Raw genomic sequence first — 26294 nt, forward strand, 5'->3', positions numbered from 1 at the left:
ACAACCATTAGTTGATGAACAGACTCTGAGAGAGGTGAAGGAGGCAATAAAAAGATCGTAAAATGTGAAGGCTCAAGGCATAGAAATGATATCAGCTGAGCTCAACAAAAGAGGGGGAGACAAAGACATATGAATGATTAGCGGAATTGATAAAAGACATATGTAGGAAAGAAGTAATGCTGGGGGAATGGAAAACTGCTGCTCTGTGTCCCATATACAAGAAGGGAGGTAAGACATTGACACAGAACTACAAGGGATATCACTACTGTGCACTTGCTATAAAATAACATCAAGGATTATACTGAACAGGCTCAACCAATACACTGAAGAAATATTAGACATAGCACAAGTGGGGTTCACAACAAGTCTACAACTGACCAAATATTCACACTAGGACAAATGATAGATAAGGACTGGAAGCACAATCGGGATACCTTCTGTATGTTTGTATACCGCAACAAAGCATGTGACAGCATAATGAGAGAGGAGATGTGGAGTATAACAGAGGAGTATGAGATACCAGATAAGCTAACTAAAATGTGTGTGATAGAATCAAAATGTAGAGTGAAAGTACAGGGGGAGTTCTCAGCAACATTTCAGGTGAAAACAGGAGTGAGACAGGGAGATACTATATCACCAACCTTGTTCAGTTCGACACTCGATAACATCCTGAGTAGAGTAACACAAAAATGTGCATGAGTTACCATAAAGATAAATGTTCTGGCTTTCACGGATGGTATTGTGGTGATAGGAAAGAGCATGGAAAACCTGGAGAAAATGGGAACTGTACTGATGAAAGAAACTAAGGAAATGTACCTAAGCATAAATGAACATAAAACAGAGTTCATGGTAATAGGAAGAAGAGCTCAGTTAGGACCAAACCATCTAACAGTCAGTAACCTAACAATACAGAAGACAGACACATTCATGTACCTCAGTATCAACATCAACCAATGAAACCTTATTGAACAAGAGATTGTAACGAGAATTCAAGCCAGGGGAAGATGCCTAGGAGCTATACATAACATCATAACATCATAAGTTACTATCCTGGCAGGCAGAAATAAGAATATATCAGACCATCATCAAACCAACAGTGTGCTACGCAAGCGAGACATGAACCCTGACAAAAACTGAGAAAAAACTCATCACTTTTGAAAATGAAGTACTGAGAAAAAATATGGACCAGTGAAAGAAAATGTATAGTGGAGAATAAGGAAAAATGAGAACACAGGCAGTTATACACACTACATGACATTGTAGCGAGTGTGAAAACTAATAGACTCAGGTGGTATGGAAATGTGAGGAAGAGAGATGAAAACACAGTAATAAAGACAGTGATGGATGGAGAAGCCAAACAAACGAGACCACTAGGACGGCCGAGAAAGAGATGGAAGGATAATACCATGGCAGACATGCAGGTACTGGTCAGAGAGCTGAAGATGCAGCTGACAGAAAGGTGTGGATGGCTGAAATGAGTGAGGCCAAGGACCAACTCCATTCGTGTGGCCAGTATAAGTAAGTAAGTAAGCATATAAGTAACATTGTTGAGTACATATATATCTGACTCTTTTCTTTACTAATCTTAGCCCCTAGAAGTCATTGTAGGGGGTGTTTCAGAAAGAATGACCCTATTTAAAAACTCCATATTTATTGATGAAAACATGCTACAAAGGGAGGTGCATTGCAAAATACTCACAAAATCTTAAATTTTTAGCTAAGCTGTTAAAAATACTCTCTATCTCTCAGCAGCAACACGGACATAATCTAGTTGATACTTAAAATTGTCATAAACTTTACACATTGTATTTGCTTTTACAGAAGTTATGGCAACTTCACTTCTTCTGTGTCACGAGGTAAAGGGCAACACACTTTCCTTCACATGTCCCCACAAGAAAAAATCGCATTGGTCGTGTCAGGTGATCTTGGAGGCCAAGAATGCAGAGCAGTGTCTCAGGGTCCCATACACACTATCCAGCATTGAGGCAGAGTGCCATTGAGAAACTGATGTACATTGTCGTGCCAGTGTAGTGGAGCTCTATCTTGTTGGAAAATAAAAGTCACTGGAATCCTCCTGAAGTTGTGGAGAGAGCTAACTCGGCAGCATTTTTGAAGGTAGCTGACTGTTTACTGTATTCTCTCCACCATGTCATTAGAAGTGCAAGGTCCACCTGGATTCTTACCTTTGCACAAGCATACGGTCTCTTCAAATTGGATATACCTACAACTAATGTTTTTGAGTGCAGGCCGATCAATTTCAGAACACCGACGAAAAGCACGCTGGACCGAAATTACTGACTCATTCTTTGCAAACTGCAGCAGACAAAATGCATTCTGTTGAGCAGATGCTATGTTGCTTCTGACTGACTGCAAACTGAGAAGACGCATTGACTGACATCTAACAGCGATTTCTGAAACTCTAGGTTACACCAATTCAGACAGTGCACTTTTCCATGCCAGCACTTCCCAAGTTTCGTAATTATCACCATCTAAAATGAGTTCATTCTGTTTGAAACACCCTGTATTTATGCTTTTCTCTGGTTTTTGAGAAAGAGAAGTATTCTGAACATTTTTGGTTACTGTTACTGATATGGAGTGAAACAACATGTTTACTGCTATCAGTCACAAGTTCACTGTTAGAATAAATTGCGACTGGAAACAGTAAATTGTTGTTTCATTTGAGAGAAATATTGGCAGTGACTAAGGACATTTATGAACTAATTGTCAGAATACCTCCCCTCCCCCATTAAAAAACAAAATTAAAAGTAGATGTCTTGGTAGGAAGTTCTAGAATTAGCATGAGATATTATTCTGATAACAGGCTTCTGTATTTTGATGAAAAATACTGGTGGGTGTTGTACAAGCTGACGTGCACTGAAGACACAATCTTGTAAATTTATGCACATCATTGACTGGAGGGTCATAGACAAACTCCATCAATTGTTTCATAACCAAATGTCTAGGGGATTGTAGTTATGGGATGTGGAGTTCAAGTGTGATGACCAAAGGAGTGTGAGACTGAACTGCATTGTCGTCACTTAGCTATGATGCAAGATCAAAAGAATTTTGTATAACTCAGTGTAAGTTTCTGAAGATGACCAATACTACCAGCCAACAACCTTGCCACACTGATAACATCGGTCCCTGCCTGATCACCAAAGTTAAGCAACATTGGGCCAGGATAGTACTTGGATGAATGAGTTTTTGGGGAAACATGGGTGCCATTGATTTTAAGGTCAAGCAAGACACAGGATTGGGATTCAGTTGAAAGACGTGCACCAGGCCATGGTGCCACACAACATTTATTTATTTATTACCACTACCACCTTGCTTAAAAAAAAAGTTGGCGTGGTCAGAGCTCATTGTTGGGCAGTGCTTGATCTGCCAAGCACACATGTGTACAGATTGTAAAAGCAGCGGTAAGCGAATTAATTTATCACTAACCTAAATCCATGTGAAGATCTAACAGGCTTTGGGAGTATTCTGGTTGGCCAACAATTTCATTTAGTTGTCTGCACTGTGTGGTGTGATGGTATCATAACAATTTTTAGGTGAGCTCTGATGTCATTGTAAATCAGATGATCTCTGTCAGCAGTATTGTGCCATAAAGTCATATTAATGCACAACGTATGAGAGTGAGACTTGTTCATTTCTTCTTTGGCTTCCACTTTTAGTATAGATGAAGGCAACTGTTTTTGCAGTCAAGGTGAATGGTAATGTGCAGTGTCTCATTTTGGTAGCAGCTTCGTAGGCATAGAAAACTTTCTGCATGTGCCCCTTGGTAGACTGTTGTATAAGCATTGTGATTGCTGTGCTGTGTATTCTGTATTTTTAATATAACTTTAAATATTGCCGCCCTCCCCCCCCCCCCCTCTCTCTCTCTCTCTCTCTCTCTCTCTCTCTCTCTCTCTCTCTCTCTCTCTCTCTGTGTGTGTGTGTGTGTGTGTGTGTGTGTGTGTGTACGCGCACGCGCGTGTGTGTGTGTACGCGCACGCGCGTGTGTGTGCTTGTGGGTTAAAACAAATTTCAGTAGTTTATCTAGAAGTTTTGTCTGTCACACAGGGAACACCGCACATCTGAGTCTATGCAGGAGACATTGGCAGAAGAGATGAAGGACTTACAGAGGCAAATTAACAGTTTAGAGCAGCAGCTGTCAGTAGAGCGTGCTGCTACAGAAGCTGAGAAAAGGAAAACTGCCATGCTCCAGGTTACGCTCTTTTCATCTATATTGAGATAATAGTACATCTATGAACATATTGTCCCATCAATTAATTTATTAACATATGTGTGCTAAGTGCCCCCAAAGAATAGCATGTGTGTGGGGAGAGCGGCATGCATGTGCATTTGTCTACTTGATTCTGTCATACTTTTACCATGCTGTTATTTGATAATTTATGAAGATAAATTTGCCGAAGCTACACATAATTGTTACATTTAAAATGTGAGCTTTATTTTCAAAAGAGCTTTGAAGTGATTTTACTAGTTGACAACACTCTCATATGTCATTGTACGTATTGTATTCTAAGGAATGGGTGGATGATACACCCACTGTAGTATGCACATCTTGTTACAGGTGCAAACTATAATATTAGAAAAGCACAATGCCATAGTTGTTATACAAGATTTGCCTGAAAAATTCAGTGAATGGTCTCAGAAAATAAAAGAAACAATAGTTAGAAAGTAAATACCTTTAATGACTTTAAAGTGGTCACCTTTAGCTACAACACACTTCTGGCATCAGTAGTAAAGCTGTTGCAAACTGTCAGCAAATGCTTCTTGTGGAATTAGTGGAAGCACCATGGTCGTACATTGTTGGATATCCGCACCATTACAGATAAGACATGGTACTACCAATATGATCCGAGAACAAACAACAGTCAATGGCATGGTGTTTGTCATCTTCCCTGCCTCCCTCGAGTAAAAATTCATTATGGATCAAGCCTTTGCTGTTGTGTAAAACAATTAATGTTGTCTTAATTTTGGATTTTGTCAGCTGACTTTTGTTGGGAGGCAGGGAAGGCAATGAATACTATACCATTGACTGTCACGTGGTCTCCGGATCGTATTGGTAGCATCAGTTCTCATCTGCAGTAGTGATGCAAATATCCAACAATGCATGTCCATGGCGCTTCAAGAGATTCCATAACAAGTGTTTGCTGGCAGTTTAGAACAACTTTGCAACCAATGTCAGAAGTTCATGGTAGCTAATGATGATTACTTTGAAGGTTAGTGGAGTTTTGGTAAAATATTGGCTTGGTGCACAAGTTCATAGTGATTTTCTATAAGTTTGACAAACACAACAGATACACATAACAGAAAATTTAGTCATCCATAATATATTCTCCTTCACTATTTACAATACTCTGCCAGTGGTGTGGTAACTTTTTGATTCCACAGCTGTAGAAATTAAGTCGTTTTAAGGCGAATAACTCAACAAGCCATGTTTGGAGCACATTTTGATCCAAAAAGGGAATGCCTTGAAGGTTGTTCCATAGAGAGTGGAGAATGTGAAAATCTGAGGGCACAAGAGTTGGTGAATAAGGTGGCTGCAGAATGACTTCCCAGCCAATCTCCCATACAGCAGCATTCTTATCAGTCTAGCAGAATGTGAGCAGGCATTATCTTGGAGTAGCATCACTTTATGCAGTTTATTGTTCTTGGATTGCATCTACAAGACATCTCAGTTGTGGACAATAAATGTCAGCAGTGATGGTTACACCTTGGGAAGTATTTCATAGTACACCACACTGTCACTTTTCAACCAGATGCATTACATTATCTTTTCTGGAATCAAGCAGGCTTTTGTCGGAGAGTTGCTGTTTTGTTTGGGCTCAGTCATTCCTTTCTTTTCCTTATATTAGCATAAAGACACCATTTCTTGTCACCAGTAATGATACAGAATAGGAGTAATCGGTGTTGTTCTTGAACCAGTTGATGACAAGCAAGCAGAGATGCACATTTGACACAAGACTCCGGTCGATCTGGGAGTCCAATTCAAGTGAGAGACACTTGAGCACCCATCCTATAGTCCTTATCTCTTCCCATGCAATTATCACACCTTCGGTCCCTTAAAAAAGGGCTTGAAGTGTCAACAGTTCCTGTTGGACAAGAATGTGAAGCAGGCAGTTACGGCTTCTTCACAGAACAGAACATGGTGTTTTACCTTCAACATAATGCATCAATGGGATGATTGCCTCAATGCTCACAGCAATTTTGTCTGATTGGCTTAGTGTGTCTGGACTGTATCGCGTTCAAACAGAAACTTTTTAATTGCCCCTTACGTAATCATGCTCCTGTATGCCATCAGTCAGCAATAGTGGAATAGCTCCTAAGCAGTATCTTAAACAGTGCTATGCAATAAATATTTTGAGCGGTAAAATGAATGAATGAATGGAGAAGTGTCTGGGCTTGTATGGATCCTATTTTGTAGTTGACCACTGCTAACTGGTACTGCAAATTAGTGGCAGTTAGTAACATCAGTCTCAATTCTTTTGTTTCAAATGTCATACACAACATTTTACAGTGGAACATAAGCCTACATCTGTATTAAACTGCCCATTCATGAAAATAGTAATAATAATAATAATAATAATACTTGTAAGTGCCACAATCACACAATAATGCAAACTTTTTTAGATGTAGTATGCCAGGAAAAAAAATCACAACTGAGATTTTACTATCAGGCTCTCTCATAGATTTAAATACTGTTATGCTGTCCCTGTTGCTGAACTTCTGTCTCTGTGGATGAATGATGTTCATATCTAGCTCTGGTACTTCCTCGCAGGTGTGTTCTGTGGATCATCTTCATCCAGAGGATCCCAAACCTGGTACCTGGGACTGCCATGTGTTTATTACCGGTGAATAGGGCACATTGGTATGAATTCTGCAACAATTTCCGTACAAAGTCCCACTCTGTGTTCATGTTGTACCCTTTATCCTGATATATGAAATGATTATTGAGACAAATTTCCACTATCCTTTTGGCAATGTTATCCCATTTGTTTGTTCACACACCATAATATACTCTACAGAGTTCTTCAGCAACTGAGATGTTTGAGGACAGTAGTCAGTTGTGGACCAAATGTTCAATAAACTGTATATGTGTTGTTTGTACTGGTTACTCACTGTCCTTTTGCTGACATTCACAGCGAATTATACTTATAACCATTTATTGGACTTGGCCGTCACTCTTGAGTATGTACTTCAAAATATGTTTTGACTACCAGTTGGAAGACCTCTCTTTGTACTGATTTTACTAAATGGTGACTGATGCTTCTAGATGTGGGGATAGCGTTTGATAAGACATTTGTGTGTAGTTTTCCTGTTTTGGATTCAGGTGTTTCTTTACGGGATTTGATTGGAATGTTCATTTTATCTGTTGATAACTGTACTTGTTGTTCTTGGATACCAGTTCCAGATGTAGCTTTTCTCAAAGAATTCCTTTGTATGAGTGTGAGGTCTGTATACAAAAATACTGAAAATTCTGTCGTTTCTCACTGTGTAGTAGTAATTTGACTATTGCAGATATTTGTTGGTATGTGTGTGTGTCCAGTAAGCAAGCAGGCTGTCATACTAGTGTTAAACGAGTACATAAAGAAGTGGAAACTGTCGTATCTTTTTCATGTTATGTCGTGAATATAATGTTCATATGAGTGAGTTCAGGTTATTTTCATGATATAATGTCAATACATGGAAAGACAGATGATGTGGCTAAATTACCATCATTGCACTTATAATAGTAAAGGTGTTACAACTGTTAAATGTTCTCTTGAACAGGATCAGTTACGAGACAGAGACATAGCAGTTGAAAAGGAGCGTTCTGGTGGCAGAGGTTCTTCTCCTGCAGGAACTCCAAGGTCATCACCCACATTGAGCTTTGGCAGAATGTCACTGTCAGAGTCTGTGTCAAGTGTAACTTGGCCACAGGTATGTATGTTCCGCTGTTATGTTCTTTTTTGAGAACAGCAATAGACATTATACATATTGGTACACTACATTGTTATTCCATTTATGGGTGAGGAAAAAGCAACCCTATATGAGAGAGCAGCCAGAACTCTGTGTGATGCACACCAGTTCACCATTTTAGTTTCTGACAATGCTAATATTGTGTGCTAGATGCCTTTTAATTTTTATTCCTACTTCACTTGTCATTTTTTGCTGTGGTCTTGAATATCATCCTTTGCGTTTGTGGGAAAAGAAAATTAATATTAGTATTTAAAATCCCAGTAGAGATGGAGCACAAGATTGGATTGGTCTAAGTACAGATGGAAATTGGCTTTGTTCTTTTTAAAGGAACCATCCCAGCATTCACTTAGGCAATTTTGAATAACCATGGCAATCAGATTGAATGCCTGAATGGGGATTTGAACATTGATCCTCCCAAATGCAAGTCCAATATGTCAGTTTGATGTGTGATATTGTGGGTGGTTGGTGGTGCTGGGGGTGAGATTGAGTTATTCTGCAGCTAAAAGATGTGCAATATGTTGAATGCTAATATGATTTTATGAGATTTATGTGTGTGCCTGTGCACCATTCACAGTTTATCTGCAGATGGTGATTACCTGCCGCCGCCCCCCCCCCCCCCCCCTTGACATCAAGAAGCAAATTCTTCCACCACTTCAGTATTACACCTGCTAACATACTCTGCTGGAGATTATTATGGTGTGAATTAGGGACACATTGTAAGCTAAGCCTTCATGTTTCTGTTGTGCAGGATTTATATTGATAACATGATGACTTGTATTCAGAGGGAGTTGGATTCAAATCGATTTCTGACTGGACATATTTACTTGTGTTTTTTTTCCAGAATTAATTCAGACATACAATCAAATAGCTCTTTCAACAACATAGTGGCTGATTTCTTTGTGGTCCTTCTAAGAAACATCAAGTTATCAAACTCAAACAACGGAAACACCAGATTGGAATATCAACAATGTAGGAAAAGATATATTGCTGCTTTCTGTAGAGATGACACCATAGATTGCTACTTTCTGTAAAGATGACACATTAAGTCACGGACAGTCACAATTAAGACACTTACACATATGCTTTCAGCCACAGCCTTTGTCAGAAAAAGAAAGAGAAACACACACCATTCCTTCACACAAGCAAGCACTCCTCACACACCCATGCCCACAAACTGTGGAAGCTCGGACCAGGATGCTTGTGTGTAAGTGTCTTAATTGTCCCTGTCCGTGATTCAACACGTCATCTTTATGGTAAGTAGCAAATCTATCTTTTCTTACATTGTTCAAGTTAGTAAACTGTCAGGAATCAATTTTTGTCATTGGCACTGAACTTTAAGGGGATGAAAAACTTTTTGGTTAAGACACCAGTTTCTTCTATAGTGCAAGCACTTTAATAATATAGATGAAGGTGTTAAACATAACAAAATAATTTTGAAATTACTGCAGATATGTATAATTAAATGGATGCAGTCTCAAGATTTTATATCCAAAGATGACTAGGTTGCTTGTTGTGGAAACAAGGGGAAGAAGAACAAAATAAGAGAGAGCTCTCAAGTAATGCAAAAATGCATGAAATAGAAATTTAGTTCTAGTTGGTGTTGGAGGTCTGTGGAAAAGACTCGCTAAAAGGAGTAGGATGACAGGCAGTGGCAGATAGACAGAAGAGTCCAAGCTTAATGGTACTCCTAGACGAAGCTGTGTTGAGACGTGATGTACTGAAGGATTGTCATCCATCTTTGTAGTTAGGGGATACTTCGTCATTCACTGTTTAGACGTCAAAAGGGATACTCTACTGAGGAAGATGTTTACGCTTTAACTGAAGTCGTGATAAAATTTTCAAATAATGGAGCTTCACCTATTTGGTTCCCCTGTGAATTATCGAAGGCATTTCAGAATGTCAATTATAATGTTCTATTAATAGAAGTTAAGTTTTTATGGAATACATTATTCAACACCTGCCTGATTTAGTATCTATTTGAGCTACTAGAGGCGAAAAGTTGAGCAAGACTGTTCGAGTTATACAATTAGGGGTGCCATGTTGTCTGCATGACAAGAAATCACAACAGGGGATCCACAAGTTTTTATTATGTACCAGTTACTATTCTTGCTATGTGTAAAATAAGGGAAAGGTGACCACTCACCTATAGTGGACTGATGCATGGTGCATATGCAAGTGTAACAAAAAACGGTAGTCTTAAATGTTATTGACCGACCATTTTCTGTAAGTCAGGAGGCAGAATTAGTCACTTTTTGCAGATGATATATGGATTATTGTCAAGCCCAACATATAAGCAATAGCAGGGAAGCAGTAAATGACACTTTTGTTAAAGTTATTGACTGATTGACTGGTTTTGAATGAATGTATTAGCTTTAAACTCTGAAAAAACAGAACTCGTCTATTTTTGTACTGTCAAAAACATCCCACCTCATATTAATGTTGTGTGCCAACAAAAAATAATAAACAGAGTAGAAAGTTTTAAAGTTTGGGATATCCATACTGATTAACATTTAAACTGGAAAGCCCATATAGTAGACCTGCTTAAACATTTTTATTCAGCTACTTTTCACATAAGAATAACTGACGACTATGTGGACTTGGAAATAGTGAGTTGGCTTATTTTGCATTTTTCCATTCACTTATGGCCTGCAGGCTAATATTCTGGGTTAACTCCTCACTTCTGCAAAAAGTGTTTATTCAATAGAAGAAAGTAATTCGAACCGTTTGTGGTGCACACACATGTAGTTTGCTGGCATTTGTTTAAGTGATTTGGAATGTTAACCACAGTGTTACAGTGTATTTATTTACTGATGAAAGTTTTTTCCAACAAGCCATTGCATTGTGAGAATAATGTAGATATTCACAAACACAATATTAGAAGAAAACATGACCTGCACTTCTCTGTAGTAAATCTAACTTTGGCACAGAGAGGAGAAAAATACTCAGCTATGAAATCTTAAGGAGGCAAAATTATTAGTACTGTTGATAGACACACATAAAAGTACAAGAAACTGTTGTAGCTTCTCAAGCTATTAGCTGATTCATTGGATAGGGAAAAGGGGTAAGTTGGGAAAGATAACTAAAGAAGATCATGTTACTCAGATGCCAGGATGAGAGAGACTCGTCTGTTGTGAGATCACCCTCCTCCTCACAGAGGGCAAGTTCCTCTCATCCTGGGATATAAGTGTTCGGACCTTCCTTCTTAACTTTCCCCGACTTATCCCTAAGAAAGGATCTAATAATACAAAGGCTAGGATAGTTTATCATACTTTCATGTGTGCCTGTCGGCAGTACTAATAATTTTGCTTTCTGATGTGAAGTACTGGCCAACAAGTCTGTACCATAATTTCATAGTTTTCTGAAGATAATTTTCTTTTTGAAAGAGATATAAAATTCTGTGATAATCTGGCCATGGACTGTATGACTGACAACATATGTTTCCAAATGCAGATTCAGATTGTTTCTCCATAACAACCTGTTCTATACACAGAAAACTTCTTTAATAGACATATGTAGCCATTTATAAATCTGTAAATGGCTAAAAGCATTCTTTTGTTCAGTTGACACGTTCCACATGATAATGTGTGTAATGAATATAATCTATTGAAAATTGAACTTGCTAACCCAAGAGCAATTCATCAGTGAAAATCTGCTGTAAGTTTTATTTATTTAATTTTTTCCCCACCATGTGTTAAAGCTGCATGTAGTATATAAGGACATGTGACATAGTTCTTCAAACTTGTACACACATTGTGTGATTGTCATGTTAGATGTAGTCAACTTAATGAGGTCTTGCTTCGTAACATTTCATAATAACCAGTAGTTCCTTATGAGAAGGTGACACAAATCTACATTTTCAGGAAAACATAACTCTTATATGTCTTCTTTTCTCCAAGTTTCCACCTTGAATTTCTATGCACCAATGTATCTTTCCAAATCAGTTAATGAAGGAAACAGATACTTCTGCTTCTTAGTGCACTAGCAATTGCACTCTTCCACTTTTGGGAGAAGAAGAGATCACATGAGGAACTCAGCTGTAAGACAGTTGCCAAAATGTCTGAATTTGATACTTTTTGACATATGATTACAATAGCCAGTACATTGGTGTGGTAGCACAAAATCTTGTACAGCTCATATTTGGGTGCTTACTAAAATCTTATGGGGAGAAACTACAGCATACATAACTGCAGTTATTTCTGACCTTTCTTCGAATGAGAGTGTGGTAAAACGTTTATTGTAATGAAGAAAATGCACATAAGTACACCGCCTTCATTCCTTACTCTCTGAAGTTTTGTTAGAGGGAAATCATTGGAGGAAGAACTAGATACATGACAGGTAGCTTTGGTGCAGGCCAATTTCATACAATCATACTTCATCTGCCTGTGTTCAGCCTATTAAATTCTTGCTGACAGAAATCCGAATTTTGAGGCTTTTACCCCTTGGTTGTTTAGTGTGATCTCTCCCAACACAACCTTCCTGATGGCAAAATGCTCTTGTAACATCTCAAAGACAGCTTCCAGTCAGATAACAAGAGAACACTAAATGTAATATTGGAAACGAGAAGCATCTTCTTCAGTTTACCGAGTGAGGTGGCACAATGGTTAGTACTCCGGACCCGCAATCAAGAGGACGATGGTTCAAGCATTCGTCTGGCCATCCTGATATAAGTTTTCTGCAATTTCCCTACATTGCTTCAGGCAAATACCAGGATGGCTCCTTTGAAAGAGTATGGCCAATTTCTTTCCCCATCCATCCCTAATGTGAGCTTGTTCTGCGTCTCTAATGACCTCATTGTCAGTGGGACATTAAACAGTAATCTCCTCCTCCTCCTCCTCCTCCTCCTTTTTCAGTTTTTCTCTAGCCACAAAACTTGTTTCCTTCTCTAGCAACCATTGCTGCTTACCCACCTTCAATTTAACCATCAAGATAGTTTGTTTTGTTCCTGAATTAGTCTAATTGTTGAAATACTCATAAGACTTGAACAAGATTCCTGCACAGCAGTAGACAGGCTCTGTTCAGATTGGATAAAAGCATTTGCTTAGCAGTTAACAGTTACCCAAATATAAGCATTTTGTAAAAATGAATAGACACAAAATAACTGAACGTGTTGCATCTGTCTTTGTATGTTGGAATTTCCCAATTCAGGCAAATAAGTAGGCAGGCAGAGGAAAGATAACAATGCTCTTGGAACCCTAGATCGGAAGTGATATTCTGCAAGTACCTGAAGCAATACTCGAGCAGTACTCTTTTCGGAGTCACACTGTATAATGACTGGTGTGATGAACACAGCAGACCCCTACAGAGACCAGCAGTCAAGTGTGTTTGAGTTCATTACACATTTGCAACTCTCAGTTCTTCATTGTAAATATTTTGTGTCACAGACTTTGCTTTTTTTTTAACTTGAGCATAGAACAGTTGTCCTGATTTTTGGAAACCTGTTATAAAATTTAAAATGCATATTGGGTAAATGATATAACTACCTACTTGTCCATCAACTGATGCCAATTTGAGCATGAACAGAGGGTGACAGGTCTGTCTGTCACTAATAATGGTGAACTTATGTGGCAGATCACAAGTGTATTTCAGATCAGGTTCTGAATTCAAATTTCTGTCTTTTACCAACTGCTCTGAACTGACTGAAATGTAGAAGTATGCCATATCAGCTGCTCCAACACACAAATCACCTATCTCTCTCTTTCACTTCAGAGTCCAAATATGACAGATTCTCATATGTGGTTATATCATCTTTTCATAATTTCATAATGTGGAAACATCCTGATTGGAGAAAAGGAGAATGGCAGCTGGATCATGTATTTATGGACAAATTCTTCCACAGAGAAATTTACAATGTTAAAATATTAAGAGGGATAGATATAGGTTCAGATCATTACATTGTCAAAATCAAAATTAAGTTCACACCACTAAAAAAGAAACCAAAGTGCAATAAATGAAAGAGGAATTTTGATCCCCACCAATTAATTAGAAATTATAAATATAGAGAAGTCACACAAAACATAAAACTGACAAATAATTTTGAAGAACTGGTTCAAATTCTCAGGCAACAAGCATAAAATTTAGTCCCATCGAACCCACGTAAAAGACATGTCTGGTGGAACTCAGAATGTGACAACATTCATTAAGAAAGACATCATGCATGGTTGGACATCTTGCATTGTTAAAATTTCAAACACAGAAAACAGAGGAAAATGCAACCAACCTCAAAAAAATCAGGAAAAAATTCACACAAATTATCAGTCAAACCAAGAGACAATCACAGAAAGATCTAATTGACTCAGTAGAAGAAAATTACCACAAAACCAATTCCAAAGACTTTTACAAAATGTTTGGAAGACAGTTACAAAAATTTGCCCCTCCCACGTTAATGCTGCAAAGGGAAGATGGAAAAATAGCACATAATGACAAGGAAAATGCCGAAATCATGGCAAAGCATTTAGTAAACTTTTGAATTGTGAAGAACTCCAGGAACTTTTAGCAATTAATACAGACACACCCATAAAGACTCCACCTGATCTCATAAATCCTCCAACAATCCAAGAGGTTGAAACGGCACTCAGAGAGATGAAAAATTATAAGGCATGCGGAGAAGACCAAGGTTTTGCAGAAATATGGAAATATGCCAGTGATACAGTTCGAACATCCTTAAACATAGCCTTAACAAAAATCTGGGTAACAGAAAAGTTTCCTAAACATTGGACCATAGCCATAATCCACACACTCCACAAAAAAGGAGATAAAAGCAACCCAGTTAATAACAGAGGTATCTCTTAGACTGCACATACACGATTTTCTCCAGAATCCGACCTTGGAGGAGCTGTGCAGAACAGATCATCACTTTAAAATTAGCCATAGCATATTACAAGAAATGAAATAAACCTCTTGTAATAACCTTCATGGACTTTAAAAAAGCATATGACTGTATCCATAGACGTTAATAAATTTCGGGCTCCATACAAAATTAATCAAATTGATAGAACTCATCTTAACCAACACTGTATCAAAAGTCAAGTTCAGGGAGGAACTCTTTGAGCCGTTCATCATAAAAACAGCTTTAAGACAAGGAGATTGCTTGGCACCCCTGCTGTTCAACTTTGCTTTAGAATACATAATGAGGGAATGGTACAAGACTCACCCAGAGAACATCCAAATTGGAAGACCCAAAGACAACATAAGTTTAAACTGTCTAGGATTTGCCGATGACCTTGCTCTCTTGTCCAACTGTATTCAGGAAACCAAACAAGTTACCTCACTACAGGAAATGGCACAGAAAATTGGTCTTGGAATATCCTTTGAAAAAACAATTATCATGTTAACTGACCCACCACTCATAAACGAAATTGCCATAGGAAACCAAGAAATCAAAATTGTCAATAAATTTAAATATCTGGCAGAAATCATAACTTATAACCTCAATGAAAAGCCAACATGGCATAGCAGAATAAACAAATTGACTAGAGCACAATATATCATCAAGAACACCTACAACAAAAAGAGCCTGTCAATAGCAACAAAATTAAAACGCTACAAAACAGCTACTCAACCAGAAATAACATATGCAAGTGAAACCATCTTCAAAACAACTAACACTGCACAAGTAGACAAAATACTCAAAATAGAGAGAAGAATCGTCAGAACGTGCATTAACAAATCGTACTTGAAAGATGGACGCTGGAGAGTAGCTACAAATGAAACAGTCTACAAGGAAATAGAACCAATAATGAGTACAATCAGGAAGAAATGCATTTCATGTTCGGACATCTAATCAGAACACCAGAGAACAGGATTATCTCGAGAATAATAGAAAAATTGTGGAATAGTAAATGCAACATTAAGTGGATTACAGAAATCAAGGAAGATATGGATGAGCTACGCATTGCATTGGAAGACCTAACAAAAAAATCTGACAAAATCAGGAAGCTCACAGGCGAACAAACCAGACTGCAAACAAGAATCAACAAACAGACAATAGGAAGGGTGATTTCCGATGAAGAAAGAAGGATGAGATTCGAGAGAATGAAGAAGTACTGGGCTGACTGGAAACTGAAAAATTCTTTATACAAAGTTGGATAGAGTGATTCAGTGAAGGCCATAAAATGTAATAAATAAATAAATTTGTAATTGTCTACAATTACATCTTCTTTATCTGAAGAAAGAACTGTAAATTTTTGTAGTACAAGAGCACTTCAAAAAGTAAATTACACATTATATTGCAGGCAAAGTAACTATTATTGAATACTGCATCACACTTCAAACTAATGCATATATGTACACTATTTATCAGCACAGTCACCAAGTATCTATAAAGGACACTTGAAATATTCTAATAGTCGTTCGATTCGTCAGTGATAGAATCTGCTCCTTGATCCTTCAAGAACCATTGCGTGAATGTCCTCATTGACGGAAAATCTCTCTCTCCCCAGATGTTCTCTCAGCTTGCTAATTGCTTGGATATTGTCATCTGTGGTTGATGTTGTTGACCTTCCTTCCCAATTGGCATCACACACACATATATAAGCAGTCTTGGTCGAATTGTTGGCACTATTTCTCTATGACTTGATGCAACTTTGTATTTTGTCCATATACCACCAAAATTTCATGGTGAATGTGTGAGCAAGTTAGATGTTTTGCTCACAAGAACCATTTTGTCCTGTATACTTCAACTTCAGAGTATATTTCCATTTTCTACACCATTTCAGTCATACACAGATTTGTCTCTGCAGTAAACCCAGAACGTGTACTGTCTTCTGACAATTTCCCACTCTTGTTGTGCAGTGGTCTTAGTGTGGAGCCACATATGCAACTTTCTTTCGGAGGTCCCCTACATATGTTGTACTTTTCATATTGAAAAGTCCTATAATTTTATGAAATGCAGCTATGATTTGATGTTTTGACCTTTCTGCATCTATTGTGACACTTTTTGCTGGTAATTTTATAATATTAGGAGAAACTAGAACAATTGGTAAAAAATCATAGCTATAGTATTACATTTGTCCGCAGCTTCACTGACTTGGCTACTAGTGTTGATTTCTTCCCTAGACAAATTACTGTTGCTCTAGCTTTCCACCCAAAAATAGAGATATAAAATGTAGTTCACCTTTTTGAAAATTTCTCAATATTTAGTGGTCAGTGAGTGTACATTTAATGTGCATTATAATTAACAAGTGATTTGTTTCAGTTTCCTGATGAGGCATTTGACACAGCATCAAATTCTGGGCGTTTAAGCAATGTGTATGATAGTCTGCGTTCTGGAAACACAACATCACTGCTCGAAGGACTTCAGGCACAGCTGAAGTTACGGGATGGTTAGTACTTTTATATGTTGGCAGCACACTGTTATTAAATCTCAGAAAGTTTTAAGTAATTGTATATGTTGGAGTAAGTAGAATGTTAGTAATGTAAACATATACTGGAGATAATGTCACAGGTGGCCATATAGAAGAAACTGAAAATGATGAGTAGGGGTTTGCTAGACACATACTATTGACATCATTGATATATAGTGAAGCTGGAAAAAATCCAATTGGAACTAAAACACCAGGTTTTGGATGACATCTTGAGATTAAGCAAATACTTACACTGTTTATCAAGAAATGTCTATAATTGGTTTCCTAGCATGAGTAACAGTACATACAGTAGGAGTCTTATACCTAAACACTCACTGTCAATTACAGTGGTAAAAATGTGGCATGGTAGGAATTTGGAATAACAGAAGAGTAGTATATACTATTATACATTGTGGCAGACCAGTGGATGCACAGCATTTTGATCTGTTTTTTTGGCTGCATTTTTCATAGTCTTAAACAGTATTAAATTTTGTTTGGAGACACTGTGATATGATTTTCATTTTGTGGCTGGTTGTATGAATAATCAATGTGATAAACTCCAGAAAAGATAAATATCAAAGCATATAGAACAGCAAATTGCAACACAGTTGGGAATCTAAGAGACATTTTGCAGCAGTGATTGACCCTCAGACAAGATCATAACAAAATAACTCGAGTATGTCATTTCTGCCACAGGAAAAATGGATGAAAATACTTGGAAGCATTTGCTGCACCTGAGTAGAAAGTCATAACAAAGCCACGTTATGGGATTAGATTATAACTGACAAAACAAATCACTTAGAAGTTTTATTTGCTTTGGTTAAAATTAAGTATGAAACCTTTTAATCATATTCTCAAATGCAAGAAACTTGTAGGGAATCCACTATAGCACAACATAAAATTCGACCTTTTCGCAATAAATCGTTGAAGAAAATAATTACACTGTTCTGTGTCCTTATCGAAGAAAGTAAAAGTGACTTGTAGACTGAACAGTCGCTGAAGTGTTTGTAATTGAGTTTGAGTTTGAAATCATCTTACATAGATAAGGTAGAGACATTAAAAATAATGTTGTTTGTTAGGTAAGTCGGCAGCAGCTTAACACCAGACAACAGTGCACAATGTCGTTCAATTTCTATTAGTTCAGCTGCTCTTTGTGGCCACCTTGATGGTGTCTTCTAAGAATATATGTGTATTAGTTCAAATTGAATTTGCAAATTACGTTTGAGACAGATAAGTAAGATACTTTGTGATACATATGGCAGAATTTTCATTTTAAAAAGGACTGAACAAGGGGGAAAACACGGGGGAAATGTTGGGAAAGGTGTTGACAAACATTCTACACCACAACCAAAATTTTATGATTGGTAAAAATGTTTACTGTTGATGTCAGGTACCACTACAGGTTGATACCTCCAAACTGATTGCCTGTTCTGTAGGATGGTCTTGAATTTCACATTGTTTTTTACTTCCAAACCTCTTTTTAGTTGACAGTTTTTTCATTGTAAAATAATGTAAAATGTATGATGGAATGGGTTTGTACACTTGGTGATTGTTTATTCTGTTTGAACACAAGAACAGCTGCTATAAGCTGCATTAGAAAGCCGCTGTTAGCTACTTTGCGCTGTTACAGCATCTCTTGCAACATAATTAAATTTTGTTTCCTAGATTTGAAACAGGTTGCTCAATCTCCAAATACACTTCATTGGGATTGTTGTAAAAGCCTACTGTAATGGTTTACTATTGATGTCAGTTGTTTTTCGCTTTTTAATAGTCATGTGCCAGCCTTTACTGAGCTGATTATCAATGGTGTTCAGGAGGTCATCTTTTAGTTGGTTGGCACTTATAACAAAATCCTAGTACATAGGGGTGCAATATAAAATCATTAGGTTCCTATGGTCTACGCTGATTTGATAATGTTTATTAATTTAGAAAATCTGAGGGGGTTCAGACACTCATGTCAGTGGTATTTGTACCAACCGTATTTAAATGTGTAGTCTTCGTTGCACTGTTTAAGATTCATAAAGCCATAAAATATGATCAATAAATAGTACCAAGGCATCTTTTGGATAGTCATGTAATGATGTAATGAACACATATTTTGCAATTAAGTGGCTCATAAGAGCAACAAGGATATTATATTGTGGCTGTTTCTTTCACCTTCAGTGATCTCTGTTGTATTTGGTGGTTATTCTTTGCAGTTGGGAGAGACAATACCAATGAAGCAGCTGGAGACTTTAAATTGGAGAAGTTCTATACACAATTATCGAAAAAAAACATAAATAATGTAGACTTAGGATAAATTAAACAAGCCCCAAAATAGTTTCCAATATACTGGCAAACAGCTGTATATTAAACTACCCCGGCAGTGATAGACCTACCATAGAATTCCTTTGAGAGGTATCTGTAGAAACACTCCCTCTCCATGGCAGAGCAATACGACTCCAAAATATTTCCTTCCTTGGGTGTACCATGGGAGGGACATCAGCCAAAGTGAGAAGCAAGAGAAATGCTCTCCCCAATACTTGGTTTGTACAAGGACAGATGTGGATTCTTTTTTTGGCCACAAAGCCTTTATCCTTTGTATAGATTATTGAGGACAGGTTTGGGGAAGTTGCAACCACCTTAAAAATGAAGAGTGGATCTATTTTGATTAAAATAACATCCCATGTCCAGTCATGGACTTTTCTCATTTGTGACAAGCTGGGTAACATTCTGGTGACCGTCACTCCCCATAATAATCTAAACAGGGTTCAAGGCATCCTTTTCCATCGTGACCTCCTCTTGCAATCCGATGATTATATACGTGCCATCTTGGAGTGACAGGGTGTACTTTCTATCAGTTGTGTCCACAAGGGTTCGAAGGTCAATAGGCCTTTGAGGGCTCCTCGTTGCATGAAAAGGTGGTATACCGCTGTGCCGTGACACCATGTGTCCCTTTGTCCTGCCAACTTCATGCAGTATTTCAAAGGTATGAAATTCAGGCATATGTCTTCAAGTTGCAATGCCAGCCCAGTCTGTAGAAATTGTGAACAACTGTTGTACATGAACATTCCTTGTGCTCCTCCGCTTGTCTGCACCAGCTGCTCACCAGACTGCAGGGAGAAAAAAATATGGGAATATAAGACTTTGGACAGGCTGATGTATGAAGAGGCCAAGAAAAATTATGAGCATCTATATTGTGCATGCATGACTGTGTCATATGCTACAGCTATGATGACATCACCCTCTCTGCCGTTGGTACTCTCCTCCATAATGTATCCTACAGTGAGCCCTTGGGGCTGCTCGACAATGCTTGTTCCCCTAATGGTTGGGGGTTCTCCTACTGCTGTTTCCCCCACACCTACTTCTGGAGCAATGGCTCCCCACCCACCATGGATGCCAAGATGCATCACCTTTGTCCAGCTTCTTATGTCAGGGTCACTTGGGACACTCCCCTCCAAGGTTTCTTCCGTTCTGCAACTGGATACCAGCCAGTGGCTGAAGCACCCACAGACTGCTGATCATAGAGCTGCATGAGCTTTTTCAGTCCCTGAAACTGATTCAGGGAGGTCCTCCCAGTCATCCAAATGCCTGCAGAAAAGAAAGACAAAATAATTCTTCCGAGATGAAGAAAATTCCAGTGACACCCACACACTGAATCCCACATGTTCTGCTTCTGTGACTACAGCAGCAATCCCAGCGGCCCCTAGGGCCCATAATCTCACTAACAACGTGTCTCAGAACGTGTACATCATGGTACCACTCCCTCTTAACCAGTAGATGTAATCTGCCTCCTTGGTCCCTTCACACCCTCACAGTAAATTGTCAGTACAGTTCTCCAGTGGAATTGTAGTGGTTTTTTCACACCACCTGACTGAGCTATGACATCTCTTAAGCTCCTCTCCTGCTTTCTGCTTTGCCCTTCAAGGAACTTGGCTTCTGGCAACATGGACCCCTGTCCTCTGTGGCTATCGGGGAATTTTAAGAATCGTACCAATTATGATAGGGTGTCACGTGGAGTTTGCACATGTGTCCTGAACTCTGTATATAGCAAACTTGTGCCTCTTGATACAACTTTGGAGGCTGTGGCTGTTTGGGCAAGAGCGTTTCTGTATTTACTGTCTGTAATGGTTATCTCCCTCCCAATGGTGGAGTGCCTCAGAACATATTACCTGCATTGGTTTCTCAGTTCCCCCCAATTTTTCTAATCTGCGGCAACTTCAGTTCCCATAACCCTTTTTTGGGGTGGAACCATGATCACTGGCCACAGTTAAGACATATAACACTTACTGGCAGATCTTGACCTCTGTCTCTTAAACACTGGTGCCTCCACACTCTTCAGTGTGCCACATGGAAATTACTTGGCCACTGATTTTTCTATTTGCAGCCCTGGTCTTTTTCCATCCATCCACTGGAGGGTCCTTGAAGACTTGTGTGGTAGTGAACACTTCCCAGTCTTCCTGTCCATCCCTCAGCATCACTCCCATGGGTGCCTGTCTAGATGAGCTGACCACAATGCCAACTGAGATGCTTTCACATCACCTGTCACTGCCCACTAAATGGAGACATTAGCGAGGCTGTTCAGAATACAACAGCAGTCATTTTGACAGCAGCCGACTTGGCAAAACCCTGTTCTTTAAGTTCTCCCTCCGTTAGAAGGTAGCACCTCGGTGGACCTCAAAAATTGCTGAGGCCATTAGAGATTGTAGGTGGACTCTCTAATCTATAAACACCATCTATCAATCGAGCACCTCATTGCCTTTAAACAGCTCTATGTCCAGGTCTGCCACTTAATAAAACGACAGAAGCAAGAATGCCGAAAATGGCACATTTCAACCATTGGACCACACGTGCCTCCTTTGCAGGTTGGAGCTAAGATCAGATGCCTCTGTGGTTATCAGTCCTCTGCATGTGTACTTTGTATTTCCTTGAACGGTGCTGTTTTCACTAACACAGATGTCATAGTCAAACATTTTGCTCTGCATTATGCATGAGCCTCTGCATCTGAGATCTGTCAGCCTGCTTTTCAAGTCCTTAAACAGCGAATTGAGCGATTGTACTTACCTCTCACTACAAAGCACCTGGAACCCTATAACACACCATTCAGTGAGTGGGAATTCTTCAACACCCTAGCCCTTTGCCCTGATACAGCCCCAAGACTACAAAGCATCCACAACCAAATGCTCAAACACCTATCAGTGGATTGACAGCACCTTCTTCTTACCATTTTTAACTGTATCTGGAGTGAGGGTAGCTCCCATGTCAGTGAGAGGAGAGCATCATCATCCCAGTACTGAAACTGGGGAAGTGTCCCCGAGATATGGACAGCTATCACCCAATTAGTCTCACCAATATTTTCTGTAAGTTTCTCGAATGCATAGTGAGCCTGTAGCTGTGTAGGCTCCTTGAGTCTCGGGGCCTTCTGGTTCCATCCCAGGGCGGTTTTTGTCAAGGCCGTTCCACTGCTGATAATTTGGCTTGCCTGTAATCTGCCATCTGGACAGTTTTTGAGACAACACCCTGCTCACTGTCTTCTTTGACCTACAAAAGGCTTATGACATCACATGGCAAGACCACAACACATACATGAGTGGGATCTCCATGGCCCACTTCTGATTTAAGTCTAGAGCTTCTTATCATGCCACGCCAAGTTGGTGCTTTCCATGGTACCCCCATATCCACAGGAAAGGGGTCCCACAGGGCTCTGTATTAATAGTCGCTGTGCCCCCTCATATGCTAACGATTTTTGCTTTTACTATTGCTCTTCTAGTGTGTGTGTGTCGCTGAAAACTGACCGCAGGGTGCCATTTGAAAGGCGCAGTCATGGGTTCTCGCCCATTGTTCTCAGTTTTCTGTCACGATGACTCACGTCGTGCACTTCTGTTGCCATTACACAGTTCATCCACAACCAGAAATTTACTGTGACTACCAATTAATCGACATGGTGGAGACATATGACTTTTTGGGACTTGTCCTTGATGCCTGGCTGATGTGGCTTCCCCATCTTCGCTAGCTTAAGCAAAGGTGCTGGCTACACCTTAATACACTTTGCTGCTTCAGTAACACCAGCTAGGATGCAGACCACTCCACCCTTCTGCAGCTTTACAAAGCCCTGATTCTGTACTGCCTTAGTTATGGGAGTCTGGCATACGGTTCGGCATTGCCCACAGTCGCTGAACCTGATACTTCACTGTGGGTTCCGACTTGCAGCAGGAGCCTTTCAAGCTAGCCCTGTGAGAAGCCTACTCATGGAGGCTAGGGTCCCTTCACTATGGATCAGATGCTAGCAACAGGTACTCAATTATGCTATACATATTCACAGCTTCCGGAAGCATCCAAACTACCGTGTCCATTTTCCTAGTAGGGGTGTTCACCTCCCACAACAGAGACCAAGAACTGGGGTCGTAATTACAGTTAGACTACATTGTCTGAGCTCTGAAATCCACTTCCCCCACTGTTGCCTCTTGTCAGGGAGCTATCGGTTATGGCCGCATGGCATATATCCCAACCTCACATATGTCTCGATTTATCCTTCGCTGAAAGATTCAGTTGACCCCATGGTGTTTTTCCACCTGTTCATTGCCGTCCTCAATGCATTTCCAAGTTCAGAAGTGGTGTACACTTACAGCTCAATGGTTAATGGACAGATCGGTTTTGCATACCCTCATGCAAATTTCAGTGAACTACAGTCCTTGTCAAATGTATCCTGTGTCTCCACTACTGAACTGGTGGCCAGTAAACTAGCCCTTATCCATGCTCTTCCTTGCATCGTCAAGATCCTGCTAATTTGCAGTGATTACCTGAGTAGCCTTCAAACTATAGGTCAATGCTACCCTCGTCACTCATTAGTGACAACTATCCAGAATCTTCATTCTGACTCCATCAAGCTGGATGGCCGGTCATCTATGTTTGGACCCCTGGACATGGGGGATCTCAGGGAATGAACATGCCGACCATTTGGCAAAGTTGGTTGCCAGGATCCAATTTTGGAAATGGAGCTTCCAGAATTGTACCTTCGGTTTACTCTGTGCCATCAGTTGTTGGATGTCTGAACGCGGAAATGGTTCACCATGAACACCCCAAAGAAACTGAGAGAAATAAAGGAGACCATGATCATGTGCAGTCTTTCCTTCACGCTTCTCGCAGGGAATCCGCTGTCCTGTCTCAGCTGTGCATTGGCCACACTTGGCTGACCCACAGCCAAATTCTCTGATGTGAGGACCCACCTTACCGCCAATGTGGTGCCCTTCTGATGGTGGATCATATCCTACTAGACTGTCCAAATCTGGCTGCTTTGTGGCGATCTCTTAACCTTCCTGACACGCTACCTCTGGTGTTAGCGGATGACCTGGTTTTACATTTCACCTGTGCAGGTAGTTTCTACTTGTGTCTGTGAGGTGGGGGACTTTAGCCTCGTTGACCAACTGAAGAGTTGGCTGCTCTGGCCCTGGGATGCCATACTGACCCTTGCTTGGCGGTCTGGCCTGGCCTCTACCCAACCCACCTTTTTATTCTCGTTGTTCTTTTATGTTTGCTGTTTTTAATGTTTTATCTTTCCTGAGCTTTTATTGTCTTGTCTGTGTTGGTCATTTCCTTGATGTAATGGACAGTGACTTCGTGCTGGTGGGATGTAGAGGGTGTGTGTCCCATAATGTCCTGGTGTCCTCCAGCTGCACTCCGCACGGAAGTGGCTTACCGAATTTACCCCCTCTCACTCCTTTCCTGCTTTTCCTTTATTTTATTTCTGCCATATCGTATCAAGCTTAGTTGGTCTTCCCAGGATTTGGCTCTTATATCCTTTGTTTGAGGACTATTCCTGGTTCAACACAGATAGGATGAAGAGACTGATGACCTTGCAGTTTGGTCTCTTTTAACTCTAACAGCCAACCAATCTACAGAAGCTATTAATTAACAGCTGTGTTTATGAGGTGGAAGAATTCTGTGGTAGTGTATTATCCTAAACCTAACATGTAATTTTTCAATGTAAAATGTAAAAGCAATGTGTAATTTTTGAACTAAATTCTTATTACTGCATGCATATCAAAACCCATGTCATTTTCATGGTCAGTGGTTGATGGAAAAATTTGAATAAAGCACTCCTCTCTTTAATCACACACACTCGACACTCCTACCAAGTAATGTATAGCACTCCCTTTCACACTAACAGTGGTGGTGACACGTGTTGACATGAGCTCTATGAGACACCAGAAGTATTGGAGAGCCACCTTGATCCGTGTCCTTTAAATTGCCACCCACAACTTACGGAGATTACTCAGGATTGGGGCCAAAGCACATACAGCTTGCTTGATGGAATTTCAGGTATGCCTAAAGGGATTAAGGTCAGTTGATCTTAGTTACCACACAGGTTCTCTCAAGTCTGCAGGACATCCTTAGACAAATCTGACACAATTCAGGAATGTTGATGTAGAGCAGCGTGTTAATGAAAACACTGTAAGTGAGAAAATGTATGCACATTGCAGGACAGTAAGCTCCTGCGTCATTTGCAAGTAGAGGTGACGGTAGCTATTTCAGAGGCTCCATTTCATTATATGTAAACAAAAGAACATCTCTGCCATTTGTATTAGTGGTGTTATGTTGGCAGGCAGGTTGCTTCCCCTCAAGTGATTTTTGACATAATTATTCTTTCTCTGCCATGTGTATGGGAACTCTCAGCTTCGTGACACTTTTTTGTGCTTTGTGCATGCAATGGTGCTGCTACTGTGCCTATCCTAATGTCTATTCCTGATGGCATACTGTGAGAAGAGATCCACATGTGAGGGGTCATTTCTGTATTGCGTAGCAATGATGGTCGTTCTGAAAGGTTTGGGTATTCACTGATCATTGTTGTCCACCATTTATTCTTGAATTGCTATATTTAAGCCTGTCTGCCACTGCTGCAATCTTCAGTAATCAAAAGCAACCTCTATCATCAATACATTGTTGCCGAAACGGGTGTTGACTCTTGTGCGGCATCTTTCTCCAAATTGAACTACACGCAGTTTACCATTT

The 26294-nt window shown here is 39.6% G+C and overlaps 1 protein-coding gene across 4 annotated transcripts in view; it reads left to right on the forward strand.

The window, feature by feature from the left end:
- Positions 1-26294, forward strand: part of LOC124789769 (TATA element modulatory factor-like) — a 178229-nt gene that overhangs the window by 141797 nt on the left and 10138 nt on the right. For all 4 annotated transcript variants that reach the window (XM_047257228.1, XM_047257230.1, XM_047257229.1 and 1 more), the window contains 3 exons: positions 4063-4207; positions 7777-7926; positions 17159-17285. In XM_047257228.1, the coding sequence (XP_047113184.1) occupies positions 4063-4207; positions 7777-7926; positions 17159-17285 (422 nt within the window). The remainder of the gene's footprint in view (positions 1-4062; positions 4208-7776; positions 7927-17158; positions 17286-26294) is intronic.

The sequence above is a fragment of the Schistocerca piceifrons genome, chromosome 3 (assembly GCF_021461385.2).
Source record: "Schistocerca piceifrons isolate TAMUIC-IGC-003096 chromosome 3, iqSchPice1.1, whole genome shotgun sequence".
Lineage (NCBI taxonomy): Eukaryota > Metazoa > Arthropoda > Insecta > Orthoptera > Acrididae > Schistocerca > Schistocerca piceifrons.